The sequence below is a fragment of the Cyprinodon tularosa genome, unplaced genomic scaffold, assembly GCF_016077235.1.
Source record: "Cyprinodon tularosa strain WSP-4 unplaced genomic scaffold, ASM1607723v1 ctg202, whole genome shotgun sequence".
Classification (NCBI taxonomy): Eukaryota; Metazoa; Chordata; class Actinopteri; order Cyprinodontiformes; family Cyprinodontidae; genus Cyprinodon; species Cyprinodon tularosa.
In genome coordinates, this window is record NW_024038744.1 from 120,183 (window position 1) to 136,267 (window position 16,085).

The following is a 16,085-nucleotide window of genomic DNA, read 5'->3' on the forward strand; positions in this document are numbered from 1 at the left end:
CTTCCTCATTCTTCTGTGCAGGAAGCTCCAGCTCAATACTAGAGTCCTACCAATCACAGATCAGCTGGATTTGCCGTCATGATTTGAAGTCATGCCATTTTTTCATGTAAAACAAACAGGTGCCTCTAATTTAGGACAATAAATGGAGTGGAGGTGGACATTTCGAAGGCAGAATAACAGGTCTTTGAGGGTCAGAATTCTAGCTGATAGACAGGTGTTCAAATACTTATTTGAATGTATCATGAATAAATAATTAAAAAAAATTATACATTGTGATTTCTGAATTTTTTTTTTTTTTTTTAGATAATGTCTCTCACAGTGGAGATGCACCTATCATGACGATTTAAGACCCCTCCATGATTTCTAAGTGGGAGAACTTGCCAAATAGCAGGGTGTTCAAATACTTGTTTTCCTCACTGTAGGTCAGAAAGTTTTTGTCTAATCTGACAGGATGACTAATCTGACAGGGACATTTGAATTGAGAAAGCTTCCTGGAGGGGAAGCGAAACGTCTTCAAACCTTGCAAACGAAGTCCAGTGGATTGTTTTTAAACTTTTATGGAATGACTAAGACCTGGATGACTGAGAATCTTCATGAGCAATATGGCAGGAGCACTCCTGCATCTTCTACATGGTGCATGAAAAATAAAACTCCTTACAGTTTATTTTCTGTATTGGGGCCTGGTTCTGAAGTAAACACCTAAAAGTATCCTTTCAGCAGATTCCCTTACCTGAGCCGTCGGCCTCTGTAGCTCCTCCAGAGCTAACATGGATACTCTCTTAGCCTTACTGGGTAGTTCCTCTGACTTTGTTAGCTAATTTGGTTGCCTCTAAAGGCAGCTGGTTGAAGCTGATTTTATGTAGCTGTATTAAAGTAAAATGAGCTGAATAAAAATGTCACAAAATTCTCATTTCTCTTTCACTTTCAACCGTGTGGATCTTATGCTGGCCTATCTAATAAATTCCAGATGAAGTACTTTTTTATTCTTATGTGACAAAATGAGAAAAAATTTCAAGTGGTGTACATATTTAGATGTCACTTCTTAATATGATCTGTGGTTTCCATCCTTACCTTAATTCAAAGAAATAGTAAAACAACACCTTTAATGAAATTACAAGCCCTTGTTTCTTTATATCAGTTTGTGCCAACCCGGGGTAAACGTGCCTCTGAATGTCCATGCTATGAAGTTAGGTGGGAAACAGGTTTGCTTTCTTGCCAGGAGTTAAATAAAAAATAAAACCCTGCAGAAAAATGTTGCAGGAAAGCATTACTGAACTGACCAGAGATCTGTGAGAGATCACAGTTTTCATTCTTTGATTCAACAAACAGAGTTGATTTAATAAAGGCTTCAAAGAAGAGCAGGAGTGAGTGAAGTCAGTCTTCTTGGCAAGAAAGCAAGGAGACATTTTTCCTCTGTTACACTGAAGTGCATCTTTTAGCAAGCAGATGTGACTGGAAAGGACACAGGATCGCCACACAGAGGCCGGGACAGATGTGGAGGAGAGCTTTCTTGTTTTTCTCACATAAAAATTGGAAGATGAAAGCCGTCTGGTTCAGAAACAAACACCCAGGTCTGACAGGGTTGCATAAACAGGACACTGTGGTGGATAAACCCCCCCCCCCCACTACATTCTGTTATGAATGTGTGAACATTTGGTGGAGGGAGAGGACAGAAGGGTTTAGGATGAGTTTCCCAGAGAGAAAGCGGGGGAAGAAGAGGAAAACTATTATCCCTGATGTAACCCTGAGTGTCTTACCTGCTCTGGGGAGCTGCCTGTCTCTAGAGGTCGGTGGTGTTCCTAAAAGCGCCACACAACATGCCTGTCAACAGCCTGGTTTATCACTGATTCACTCTCAGAGGGGCTCATCTGCTGCTGCATCACGCTGACCATCATGTTCACCCTGACAGGCAGTAACAGCCAAATACGACCCCCAATAAAGGGACTCTGAACACTGTCTAGTCTCATCTTTCACAGTCTATATTGTGCATATTAATCTGTATAGTTCTAAAAGAGAAGCAATTTCAATTCCATTAATATCACTTCAATTACATTTAGTCAGTAAATATACGGTAAAGGATGAGTAATAAAGACTTAAACTTGATTTAAAGCTAAATAAGTGCAACCAAACCAGATTAATGGAAAAAATTCAAAACAAATGAATCGCCATCAAACATGGGACAGAAAATAATAATAGTGAAATAAACTGTTCTGAAAGACTCCCAACAACTTAAAGTTGTAGTTTTGTCAATAATTTAATAGGTTTGCTTCCATTCACTGACGCTGCTTGTGGTGTCACTCTTACACATCATTGCAGTGATCATTAGCTGCGTCCTCCGCCACCAGGATGTCGTACTCGTCCGCCGCGTATTTCTCCCAGTCCGACACCTCCTGGCCGTCTGTCTCGGCCTCCTTTAAAACCAGAGAGCCAAACAGGACTAGTTATGCTGAGCGCTTCGTGGTGGAGATGAACACTTCCTTTTAGCACATCTTACGCACCCTAATGACAGAGAAAGGGTCCCGCTGCTCGTGGTCCAGGTACTTCTCAATGTTGAAGAAAGTGTCATAGAAGATATGGGCCAGCTTGCACTTCTTCAGATCCCGCAGAGTGATCTTACCTATCAACAGTTTAAAAAGGAAAGGACTATCAGGAACACATTTTAAAGTATTGTCTGCATGATTAACTACACAGAACACAAATAAATCATCAATGACTCATAAAAACTAAGAATAAAAATGTTAGCTTTGTCCTAGCACACTGACAAGCTGCTCTGCCTCATTTACAGCGACAAGACGTGAAAAATAAAACATAAACATCCATCTTTAAATATAAAGGAACCAGAGTGTCCAGAAAGTAATGGGTAAGCAATTGGTGCCCATTTAACCCTTAATGGGGAACGTTATTGTTTTTTATCCCTCACTAATGGAGTCTCCCCATCTGCAGAGAGGAGTAGAAGTGCTAGTTTTATATCCAACCATTTAACAAATATATTACTACATAGTAGCAAAGGTCCTTTTGGCGTTGACAAATGGAATAAGCCCATGGATGAAACATTAACTATTGTAAATCAAGTTGGGGAAAAAATGTTAAAAACTTAGAAAGGTAAAAGGCTAAGCAAAGAGGTTAAACCTATTTGAAGTTAATTAGCTAAGAAAAAAAGTAAAAAAAAAAATGTAAGTGCATGTATCAGCATATTTTCTAACAAAAAGGTGTTTCTTTCACTCTGTTTTTCCTGAACTTGTTATGAAGCACTTTTCTTTTTTTTTTATATTAGGGCAAGTGATTGTTTATGACATTGACCTGAATTTTTGTCATCAAAATCTAAATTTTTTTTAAATGTCTTGTCCTGTCCTCCAATAACACTCTTAGCTTACAATTTTGATTTTCAAAGTATTTCACTGAGTGTCCTATCCTCTGACCAAGTTTCCATTGTCATAGATGAATAACGATAGTTCAGTGGGTGAAATGGACGTACAGAGACGTTTAAAGCCCATCAACACCTCCTTTCTCTGCAAATCTTACAATTATAAACTTCCACCATAAAATGGGCGAATCTAAACGAAGCACCGATTTGATGTCAACTCGGGGATGGTGCCTTATTTGGTTATGACCTGTACTTTTGTCACGCCCCGAAATTGACATACAGACCAGCCCACTGGTTCACTGGCCCAAAAACATGCATAGAGGTAGATGTAAGACACCAGTTTAGCTGTTTAGCTACAGTTTGTTTTACTTCTACAACAATTACAAAGCAGGCAGTTTCTCTATCGAAAATGAGCTGGAACCACGGGCGTAAATGCAGTGCTCCAGGCTGGACGGAGAAAGGGGAACATTTTCAGTCTTCGCAACGAACGAAGACTCGACAGGCATGGATTATTTTTGTTTATCAGAGGATCCCTGCAAAATTTGATGCTCAGCTGTTAATTTGCTCTGAGCATTTTACCGAAGACAGCTTTCAGAATCTTGGACAGTTCAAAGGATTTGCTAAACTTATTTTACTGAAACGAGGGGCTGTTCTGACTGTAAGGCCAGCATCACTGCAAGCTAGTATTATTTAGTCGCTAAGCTGTTGATAGCAATGCTAGTATATCTATGGTGAGATTTGGGTTTCTGGGTTTCTGAAAAGGAGGACCCCCACCCCGGGGTGACTGCTCGGTTCGAGTGCCCGGTGTGTTTTGACTATGTGCTGCACTGTAGTCGCCAAAAATCCCGGACAATTTTGAAATTCCCCCCGAACATTTTGTTGGTATGAAAAATAGGACATGTCCGGGAAAAAGAGGATGTCTGGTCACCCTACCATATCAACAATTTGATGTTTCAGTGAGTGAGTGCTTGTTGCTATGATGCGTCTTTGCTCAGCAGCTTCGATCGTTGTAAACCAACCAATCAGGGCACAGCTCATCTAAATATTCACGAGTATACCAAAAAAGGAAGAAAACCTGTCGTTTCATTCTAGGGCTTTTAACCAGGCTTGTATATTTGCCATTTCAGCAAGCCTGAAAATGGCATTTTCAGCCCAACCAATGTTACACACCCGATTCAGCGACCTTAAGGACCAGCATCAAACACCCTATATAATCATTCTATGACCCCTTTAAAGCTGTTTGGATTACTGAGAATGCATAATTTAGATTTTTTTTCCTCCTAATTTCTTTCCTCCTAATGCTTTAATAATTCAAATCAACCAATCAACAACTGCATTTCCATTACAAATGTGAGCAAAACTATGTAGATATATTCTGCTAATTTAAAAAATGCAAAGTTTTGTGGTATTTCCATTAAATTTAATCAAAACTGCACATGAGAATGCTTGTTCATGCAATAACTGAAAACAACATGGCATCAGCCGATGTATACACATGTATCCATATTTGTGTATATTATATGTAATCAATGTTGAATTATTAAATACAAATAGATTTATAGTTAATTTCCCTCTTCAAAGACTTAACCTGATTTTTTTTTTTTTTTTTTTTTTTTTAACTATCCACAACTGGAAATTTAGATATTTATTCACAACAGTCAGTAGATCTGTGTTTTATCAGTTAGTTAATTTGGAGAAAACTAGACAAACAGATTCAGGTGTTTTTTGATCTCAGCTCCAGAGCAGCGAGAAGCTTTCCGGTTCCACATCTTGGCAGAGGTACAAATTTATGAAATTACCAACATGATGGATTTTAACTGCTCCCACAATCTGTTAAAATACTTTAGGTTTCTCTGCCTAGTTACTACTCTGAAAAACATCTGAGTAAAGAGGTTGTTCCATATCAGATTTCATGTAATATCATACAGCTCTACTCATGCAGCACACCATCAGGCTGAACTTGGATCACATTCCAGCAGCGGCCATCAATACCAAACATGCATAACCCACTGGGAACTTCTAAATCACACAGTGGAAGAGTTAAGTGTTGGAGGGAGTTTGTTGACAGTGTGGATGACACCAGCAGCTGGCCCCAGGCAGCCCAGTTAGTCCTATCATCTGTAACTGTTCCCCTCACCCCATGATCAATGATCGCCGGGGACACAGTGGGATCAGCCTGACTGGGCGCTATGTGGATAAATGGGAAACAGCACCGACCTTCCACCTCAGGTTTGACGAGGTCCAGCATTTGGCAGAGGCAGTCCTCGAATGGAAGGGGTTCGATAGCCATGGCCTCCAGTTTCTGACATTGATCCTCATAGAAGTACTCCAGCTCATACATGCTGAGCACCCCGTCCCCATCTAGGTCCATACAGCGGAACCAGTACTCTATGCTGGACAAGGAGAGTTAAACAAACAGCTGAGGAAAACAAAGACACCACAATCAGTGCAGCCTAAAGTCAAGATACCTGGTGTCGGTCTTCTTGTCCTCCTCAGAGATGAGGAACCAAACAAAGTCCGAGTAACTTAGCCTTCCCTCCTTAAACACCCGCCTGTCTCTGATTGCATAGACAAAGAGATGATAAATACCTGTAGCGTTGATTCAAATTCCATCTTCTACTGAAGAAAATGATTCTTCACCTTGTAACTGTTCCTGAGAAGATCCTTTCAATCATTTTCTGAGAAATGGCTGCAAAAATAAAGCAGAGTAGCTTCTTACAACTGAGCTCTCTGTTTCCGTACTTCAACTAAACACATGCAACCCATTCTCTTTCTATCCAATTTAGTTTTTGAGACGGCGCAATAACTCATGTTGGTCATCCCTGTGACCGCACGGTGTTGGAAACTGTTCCAGACATGGCGTCATTGAGGAGGACTATATATGCTGCTGTCTTATTGATCATGTGTCTTTTCCCACTCGAACCATAAGATGGAAATATGTGGTATAAAACGAGGGGAGATTCATCTATTTTATGGGGTGCTCATCAGGAGCAAAAACGATCCAAATAAGCCTTCTTATTGGTACATTTAGCATCTGGAGAAACAATAACGCCCTTAGTGGAAAGATTGTAATTTTAGGTAAATAAACTGATTGATGGCCTGCTGGTCGCTGATCTCCGGTTACGCACCTTGGTCATTGTGCCGCATCAGGTCTCTCTGGTCGATGTAGAGGTCATGATCTGTGTCCAGCTCCCAGAACTTGCAGTAGATCACATAAAAATGCTCATAGGAGAAGAATTCTGTCAGCTGGTTCACATCTTCCTCCTGCTCCAGCAACGCCACATTCTGTCGCACAGGAGCAAAAATAAATGATGGAGGAGCTGTCTTCTCATGTGACATTTAAATCAAAGTAAAGTGCTTTTCTAAATAATTATTAAAGAAATCCTAATATCATAAATGAATAAGAGTAAAACAATTCTTATTCATAACGCTAATGTTTCTATATGGAAAATTATTTGTTTCAATAAAACCAAATCAATCTTTTTTTTAACTGTCATTCTTGGTAATAGACCAATAGAAACCCTCCCCACTAAGAGCCATGATGGTGGTATCATGTTAGGGGAAGACCTTTTCTTTCAAATGGGAGCTGGATGGAGCTTAGGAGAAATACTGGAGATGGAAACTCGTTCAATATGGCTGAACTTCAGATTCTAGTGTCTGAATGCAAAAAAACTGTGAAGTTATACTTGAAAACATCTCAGATGGGATCAATATAACTGTATGCCACACTTAAGTTTTTAATCCCCCCCCAAACAATTAAATAATACAAAAACGCTCAATTGAAATAATGCCACATAGCTTCACAATCATACAGTGCTTTTTGTTGGTCGATTACAATACACAAAATACTAGTCTAAGGTTGTAAAGAGACCAAATGTGTAAAAAAAAAAAAAGTTGAAGGGGTTAAGAATAACTTTAGTCAGGACTTTAGAAAAAGAAACAAACAAAAAGAAAAAAAAAAGTAGCATTTACCTGAAGAAAATTACTTTTCCTGAGTTCAGAGCAGCTTATTTTTCCAGTCCATGACCGGTTCACATTGTAAAATATCCTCTGAATTACCTGGAAAAAAATTAATTAAAAAATCAATCAATGTAGTTATCTCCTTAAATGAACACAAAAAGAGAAAAACCCCTGATCAGTCTGCGTGTCAGAGGCTTTTTGGTCACATACCGTGGTGATATATCGCGAGTGGAAGTCTGGCGCTTCTTTTAGAAAGGCCAGGCCTGCATGTGAGTTCACTACATCCTGAAAACATAAAATACAGATGGATTACTCAGTCTTTACTCCGTAAAAGGGAAAAAAAAAAAATCTTTTCAGCTCTGAAGTTTTACAACTGAAACCTTAAATTAAACAGCTACTTTCAAAGACAAGCTAAGAAACAGCCGAGGTTTGTTTTAAATTTGTCAAAGATAAAACCCAAAGCCTGCCTGCATAGCGGTATGAGTCAATGCTAATAGAGACATCAGATGTACGTCTCCTCTTTACCACAAAGGAGCAGAAAAGACAAAGGTTATTGAGGGAAGCTTTCCAATATAAATGTCTCTTTGAAATCTTAACAGACCCAGTGAGACGGTCGAGCATAAAGATGTTTATTAGAGACTGCTTCTCTCATAATGCCATAAATCAGGAAATGACTTTATTCCTAATAAACTATAGTTATACACTTATTAGAACAATTATTCATGTTTTTTCTCAATTCAGCTTCTTGGTGACCACTAAAGGAACACAGTGTTGACATAAATGCAATGGTGGCGATGAAATTAAAAGGCCTTATTCCAGGGCAGCCGTCATGCCTCTTTGACTCTTACTGGGAGAAATTAAATCATAGAAAACACATAAATCACCGGCTGTAGGAAACGGGCTGCGACAGTCAAATCTACTCCACTGCAATCCACCTTTCATTCATCAAAACGGTCAAAGCCGATTCGCTGAGAGGAAGCGTACAAATTAAACGGCATCTGTCACAGAGAATCTCTGCTGCTATGCTAACGGCTGCTCAGCTCAGACTGAAAGCTCATGCAAGCATGCATGGGAGTCAGGTGTATGGAAAGGCCAGTCTGGCACACAAAGAGCCTGCCAGATGGAAAGGAAAACACACAAAACGGGTACTGAAGCTGGGCTACGTGTTTACAGATGGCCAACAACTCAATTAGAACTGGGTTCAGGTTTTTTTGTGGGATCATTTTTAAAGCTGTTTGTTTACCTTCAACAATGAAATACACAAAATCGTTCTTATAAATCTCCCTCTAATCTGCTCCAGTTTTCCATGACATCAAAAGGGTCTAGCAAAAATATATCTAACTACAGATTTTTTTTAGGCAACAAGCACAGTATTTTACTGGAACATTGAGGCATAGACCAGTATGAGGTACTGCAGGCTAACAAAGAACCCAAACGACTCTCCATTCTTAAGGGCCAGAGCCGTTCATCCGGTTCAATTTTCTAATTCTGACATTTTGAATTGAAAAAGCTTCCTGGATGGGAACTCGTCTTCAAACTTGGAAACAGTCCAATAAATTGTTTTTTTTTTTTTTTTACTTTTTTGGAATTATGAGAAAGAACAACACAGAGCAGCACATCCTTATAAAAGGGAAGGAGATTGACGTTATCCAACCTTTTTACAAACTCTGAAGTGTGTGTGATTTTGTATTTAACCTTATTAGATATTTTACCCTCTGAATAAAGTCCAGGGCAAACAATGACACATAACAGTCACCTGATTTTTATGTGCGTAATTTAATCACAGCATAATTTCAGGTGTTCTGTGAAATAAACAAACTGCATCATGAAGACAAAGAAATACACCAAACGGGTCAGGGATCAAATCAAGACGTTTAAAGCAGAACAGACTGTGAAATTAACCTAGAAATGACGAAAGCGTCAAGAGACTGATAATGTTGAAAGAGCTGCAGGGGCCCCAATGTTCAGGTGGAGGAGGTTGATGATGCAGCAACTTTCAGCCTCCCACTCGGCAAAATAGGCTTTCATGAAAGAGAGTAGCGATTACTGATACTTTGCCACAATTAATATAGGGAAGAAGAAGTTCAATACTGAGCAGCTTGGCCTAACTGTAAATGATAGAGGAAAACCGATGCTGCACAGCGCTCTGATGCTATGGTAACAAATAGCAGAGACAGCATCATGCTGTGGGGAGGCTTGTTTTTTGCAGGGACACAAAATAATAATTGAAAAAGATGGGAAGATGGATGGAGCTAAACACAAGGCGAACCTGGAGAGGAGGCAGGTCTGTTTTCCTGCAGAGGGATGACCCTTAACACAGTGCCAGAATTACAATGGCTGGTTTAGATCAACATATATTCATGTGTCGCAAAGGTCAAGTCTAGATCAAACCTAAATATAATCATGAATCAAAGGCAAGGCTGGAGTATTGCTGTGTGTAGACATGCAAAAACCAGGAGCTGTAAGGTAGTTCTACAAAATCCCGACTCAGGCGGCTGAATACAAATATACACCATGCATTTAAGATTTGTTTTTTTCTTGCGAGTCTGGAAAACCTGCACCCTTTTCTTTCCACAACATATTATGCATTACTTTGTGTTGTTCAATCACATAAAACTGCAATAAAGCATTAAAATGCAGAAGAAACAAGTATTCTAACATGCAGCAAGTACCTCTGCAAGGCAATATAGAAAAAACACAAATTCTCCCTTCTTTACATAAATAAGGAAGGTCTTTAAAGGGGCATGCCACAAATTAAGCACAGTTTGCACTACCCAAACCGGGGCAATTTTGCCATCCCACACAGCCTGCTCAGCATGTATGAGTGCTTGCTTGCTTTCTCTCCCTGGGTGTGCTGCAGTCAATACCTGAAGGAATGGAATAAAGTCGTCTTGTTCCAGGTAATTACAACCAGGCTTGGCCAAGAGGTGCACAAATTTAGAAGCATCATCGTGACAGGTCTGCAGCGTTCTGGAAAAGCAAAGAGAGAACAGATGGTTATGAGGCTGCTTCCTCTTTAGCTCTAAAGCTACTTTTTTATCATTCAGTCAAGGCTTAACTTCTTAAACTAAAAACCACAAGTACAGAATAATACATTCTGAAATTAGAATTCTGCATCGGTGCAGGTTGATTAAGGTGCTCATGTTGGTAGAGGTAATAATTAAAGTGCCTGCGGTGGCCTCTAAACTTAGAATGGTTCAGTCATGAGCTTAAGTCAAAGGCTACGTCTATCCTGCTCTCTGGAGACTTGTACATTAAAACAAGGGCATGCCTATTGCATGCAACAGCATTCAGCACACAGACACTTTTATAAAAACACCAGAACATCTCTGTTTCATACAGTAAGACACTAAGTGGACGGTTCCTACGCCCTACTGTGCTGTGCATATAATGCCGCTTTGCTTTGTGTCTCTCTAAAGCCAATGCTATCTGTTAGGAATGAAAAGCAAAGTGTCATAATGACCCTTCAGTGTCCATGTTCCCGGAGCGAGCTGTCATATATTGTTCAGAGGCCAATGTGTGAGCTGTTTGGCTGGGAGTGAATGACCCAATGGTCTACAGAGAATAAAAATAGCTATTGTCTTACTTTCTCCACATAGCCACAAACTTGTGTACAGAGACGAAACCCGTCCTGTCGCCTCCAGCTGAGCAGAACAATGGCATTTTCCAGTAGAGGGGACACTCACAGGCCTAAAGAGAGCGAAAAAAAATGCAGAGTATGATAAGTGCCGATTATAGAGAGGGCAAGGATAAAAGAAGCGCATATGCGAGTTTTAATTCAAAACTTTTTAAAAGAGAAATAAAGCAGTATGATATAATTTACAGGGTTCCCAAAGTAAACCTAGCTGTCATTGCTCTCAGGTGCTCCTCAGGCCACTGACCACATTCCTAAGCAACACGGAAATGATATTTTCCATGGGGGTTTTAAAACCAACAAATATTCAAATCGTCGGGAGCCCAGTGGCACCAACGAAAACAATCCGCCGGTGGGCGGCTGAACCGCGACGCAACAGCTCACGTTCTCACCTTGGCTACCAGCCCCATGTCTTCAATGGTGGCCCTTTCATTTGGGAATTGTGAAAATATTTTCTCAATTTTGGAAATGAGGCCGTCGATGTTGAGGTTGGCTTGGGGCCGGCCCTGTGGGAAGTAAAACTTGGGAATGCTTTCACTCAGTGCGGTGGTTACCGGCTCCGTCGTCCTCACCTGGGCCTGAATTAGGAACAAAAAACAGAACAGGGTCAAAAAGTGTTATGCTACTAACTGATATGTCTATATGCCAACACTCCTCAGCTGGTTTCATATGTAAAAGTATCTCTTAGGATATGCAAGACCTCATCAGAAAGGGCATGTGAATACTCAGCACTCATAATCATTATCCACTTATCTGTAATAGATATTCCTTAGGCTCTAATGGTAATTATGATACATATTAAGTCATAGGTGTCAGTAATTCTTGACAACATAATCCTTTTTCTAGTTAAAAATGCTTAAACCAGGATTTATTTTGTAGCTTTTCTTAAAAAAACAAATTTATAAAAAGTAAACAGAAGAGATTAACACATTAGTTTTTCACTCTTTGTGATTTATGAAGCCCTCAGACCAAGTTGAACCCATTAAAATACTATGTTGTGAAGACTTTGACACTAAGAAAGCAATCAATAGAACATGTTTTGCCAAAAACTTTGTCATCACTCAGTATGCTGATGTTGGATGTAAAGCCAAAGTTTCTATTATGAAATATGGCTTTTTAATAGCTATTACATTTTCTCTTAAAAAAATAGAGACTACAAAACCAAAACTAGCAATTTTGTCTTTTCATGGTTTACATGAAGCTGCCACCTGATTAGAGGCAGTGGTAAAGTAATAGTGAAAGGCAGACTTAATGATTTGATTAGCGGAGGCATGCAGTAGAGAAGGTCAATTTAAATTTCTGATATGATAAACAGCAGAACAGCAGAGTTCTGCATTTAGAGGTTGTTAGCAACCATAAGCAATGTGCCATAAATATATCACAGCATCTGTTCAATATATATATATATATATATATATATATTTTTTTTTTTTTCAGTAAATCCTTAAATCTCTTTCAGCACAGTTTTCCTAAAAAGCAAAGAATAGCAAAACAGAGGAACAAGGTCATCAAGTTTATCATTTTACTTTGTGTGTTTTACAACCTGTTGTCGAGCACAATTGACATAAAACGTTAAGTTTCAAAGTACACTTGTTATTAACAAACAAAACTCTATAATAACTCAGAAGGTAAACAGCACCAACACCAAAAAGACAACTCTGGATACATGTTATTGTATCAGGCTAATAGAAAACGAGGGAAATAAAGCCAGCTATGAACAGAACCTGCGGCAAACAGTTTTACTTTTGTTTAGAAAAAGAGCCCACATAAATTCAGCATTACCTTGTTTAATCAAAGTTGATTTTTTTTCTTTCCCAAAAAAAAAAAAAAGTTAAAAAACAGTCCACTGGACTTTGTTTCCAAGTTTGAAGACATTTCGCTTCCCATCCAGGAAGCTTTTATCAATTCAAAATGTCAGGAATAGCTTTTAGTTCGAGGTTTTACTTTTCTTCCAAACTATCAAATCATCTTTATACAAGGCAAAAATAGGCCATATTATTTTCCAGTTATTTAAATTTTTTCATAAATCAAAAATGGTAGAAAGTTTTATGGCTGTATAAAAAGACTCAAACATACCCTGATGTTCTAAAAATACCACTTATTTCTAAAAAGTCTGTTGGTAGAGATGTTCTGGTACCATTTTTCCTAACCCGATACGATTCCGATGGTTGTGCTGCAAGTATTGGCCGATACCGAGTATCGATACCAGTATGTTACAATAAAAATATATAATCATACTACGCCTGCATGACTGCGATATGGTTATCATTGTGGTAAGGCCTGGCTGAGGTTAAACCCCTGATTAGAAACATGAATGAATACAGCAGATTTAAATCATTTATTTTTTTTTAATAGAACATTATAAAAAAACACTAGTAGTAATAATAAAAGGAGGCTCCATCTCAGGTGTCAGGTGATCAGCTCTTCATCCATCTGAAACAGCAGGTGGAAGCACATCGCAACTGTTTTAAGAGCGGCACAGAAGAACTGTGTCAGAACCAACGGGTCTAACCAGTGAATAGATTCCTATTTTAAATTATATGGTATCGGATTGGTGCCCTGCGATGGACTGGCGACCTGTCCAGGGTGTACCCTGCCTCTCGCCCATTGACTGCTGGGGATAGGCACCAGCACCCCTCGCGACCCCACTTTGGACAAGCGCGTCTGGACTGCAATACTCACCAGTACCGATGCCAGCATTGTCCCCATTCCCATACTGGTATTGCAAACGGAACAATGCTACAGGTTAGCAGATCACATTGCATTGATGAACAAAGAGCTGTGGCTACCAACATAGTCTCTCTACCTGCTCTTGTGAGCAGAATGTGAATATAGGTTAAAAAAGACAATCTATATATTATTATTGGATACCTAGATTCATTCAATAGCTTCAACAAAGGATTTAAAGTTTTCCATTTTAGTGGATAGGAGTTTTTTTTATCATATTCCACAAAAGCTTCATCCTGAGGAAAGGATTTAGCCTCTCAGCTTATGAAGGCCAAGCTAGGCTAAGCTAGGTTGGTCATAGCTAGTGCTGCAACTAACAATTATTTTGCAAAGGGATTATTCTGTTGATAATTTTTTTGATTAATCAACCAATCTGATAGCAAAAGGTTCCTTAAAGAATACTTTTTTTTATTATTAAACCAAGTGAAAATAAAGCTTTTCCACTTGAGGAGTTCTGTTAGAGGATATTGACAGACCAAAAGATTTTTATCTTAAATGAAAAATACTGTATATACCCCTTATTTTTATTTTGGTATAATTGCTGCTCTAGGTGGGTTGTTGTCAGCTAAAGACACATTTTAGAGTCTCTACACTCCAGTTAACTTTTATTCGATTAATAAATTAGTTGACGATTATTTCAAAAGTCGATTATCACAATTAATTTGATTAATTGTTGCAGCCCTAATCATAAGACTGACTCATTAAAGCTTGCAATTACAAAATTTTATGGTTACGGTTTAAATCCTGGGCTCCCCCTGGTCCTAATTTTAAATAGGCAAGACAAAAAACAGATCAATAATTATCAATATTGACTGATATGATAGATGTATATTCTAATACATATTTCAGTTTATTAATCAGCCCTAAAATAACCTCATCAGTCTCTGTTTTTGGAGGTTATGATCGGTTCTTTCTTTAGCAGATCGTCACTGTGTTTCTTCTTCTGTGTTTCTGGTAAACAATTCAAATAATCTTCAAATAATAGAGCAACAGATGCGCATTTTATATTATTGCACTAGAGCAATACATTAAATCATTATTCTAAAATAGACCATCTGAAAATAATCCACATTTTAGACCAGATTAGTAATTAGAACATGTTATAATCTAAGCAGTGGTCTTATACCTCCTTTTGTCAAAATATGACACCCCAAATCCTTTTTTGGACTTTTCCAAAGCTGTGAAGATATCTAATTATAAAAATCCTTTATTTGCACCAGGAAATAAAATCTTGGTGGGTTAATAAAAGGTGAAGCCACTGAACTGAACTCCCCCCAGCCAGGCCTGTGTACGATGAGTCATGTTTTTACACTTCACACTAATAACTGTTGTACAGAAGAAATCTGTTTAAATCTCTTGAGGACAGAGATGTGATATTACTGTTAGCCGGCATCAGGGTGAGAATAACCGAACGATGAAGGGTGAGCTTTAAACCTTGCAGTAATCCATTGGATGATTCTGATAATGTTTCCAGTGCTCTGCTGGATTATTGTAAGATCAGTGCTGTTGTTTATGTTACAACAATAATGCAGGTTTTCCGATTGGTACGCCAAAGTATGAGGACTGGTTGCTAATCATGATAAGCTTACTTTAATAGAAGACAAAGCAGTAACCAGCATGTTTTCTTTTGATCTCTTAGAGCAAATAAACAGATACCTGTTCTGTTAGTTGGTCAGTTTGTTTTTTAAAGTGTTATACATCTTTGCAACTTGAGAGGGACCAAACTGATTAAACAGAGATCATAAATCTGTTTTTTTTTTTAGATTGGTCTTTAGTGATCAGCAGTTCAAACACTAAGTGTTAATATTTCTTTTGTTTCAATAAATGAGCTAAATATATAAACTCCCACCAAAACAGCATTTCAAGCAACAGTGTGTAGTCTGTGGTGCTTGGGAACAAATGCATTAAAGGAAAATTCCGGTTTTTAACACTTTTAGCCCCTTTTCTGTAGTGTCCAGGATGAAATCGAATGATCGACACCAAAATTTTGACGATTGGTCCTGTCTCTGCTATTTGGCTCATGCAGAATCCCCCCCTGGCTGCTTCAGAATGGCTTCCATAGTGCATGTCCGATAATGTCCTTAAAACAACCTTAAACGTTTCGTGAAGAAAAACCGCTCCTGTCTTGTTTTATTTTGCATTTTGCAAATCCCAGAACTATTTTTTCCGATACATCACAACCGCTTATAAACTTCCGCTTCCCGTTCGAATCTGAAGCGTTGCACACTCCAGACCACTAGTTGGCGACGGTATCCTCTACCGTCAAACTCAAAGTCCAAAATGTCCTCCTCAAGAATCCACCTTTCGTATTCCATTTTCAGAGTTTTTTTAAGTGTTTAACAGAGACATTAGCACCTCGACGTCGGAGTACACAGAGTGAAGCAGAAACACTTGGGCCTT

At 38.8% G+C, this 16,085-nt stretch overlaps 1 protein-coding gene across 4 annotated transcripts in view; it reads right to left on the reverse strand.

The window, feature by feature from the left end:
- Positions 1-16,085, reverse strand: part of ppp2r3b (protein phosphatase 2, regulatory subunit B'', beta) — a 29,141-nt gene that overhangs the window by 1,236 nt on the left and 11,820 nt on the right. For 3 of the 4 annotated variants that reach the window (XM_038284786.1, XM_038284785.1, XM_038284788.1), the window contains 11 exons: positions 11,351-11,536; positions 10,911-11,014; positions 10,192-10,294; positions 7,535-7,609; positions 7,337-7,423; positions 6,493-6,649; positions 6,005-6,053; positions 5,833-5,922; positions 5,582-5,757; positions 2,499-2,617; positions 2,305-2,411 (listed from right to left, as the gene is read on the reverse strand). In XM_038284786.1, the coding sequence (XP_038140714.1) occupies positions 2,305-2,411; positions 2,499-2,617; positions 5,582-5,757; positions 5,833-5,922; positions 6,005-6,053; positions 6,493-6,649; positions 7,337-7,423; positions 7,535-7,609; positions 10,192-10,294; positions 10,911-11,014; positions 11,351-11,536 (1,253 nt within the window). Of the gene's footprint in view, positions 1-1,757; positions 1,800-2,304; positions 2,412-2,498; positions 2,618-5,581; positions 5,758-5,832; positions 5,923-6,004; positions 6,054-6,492; positions 6,650-7,336; positions 7,424-7,534; positions 7,610-10,191; positions 10,295-10,910; positions 11,015-11,350; positions 11,537-16,085 lie in introns of all 4 variants that reach the window. The other variant, XM_038284787.1, reaches the window with a different exon arrangement.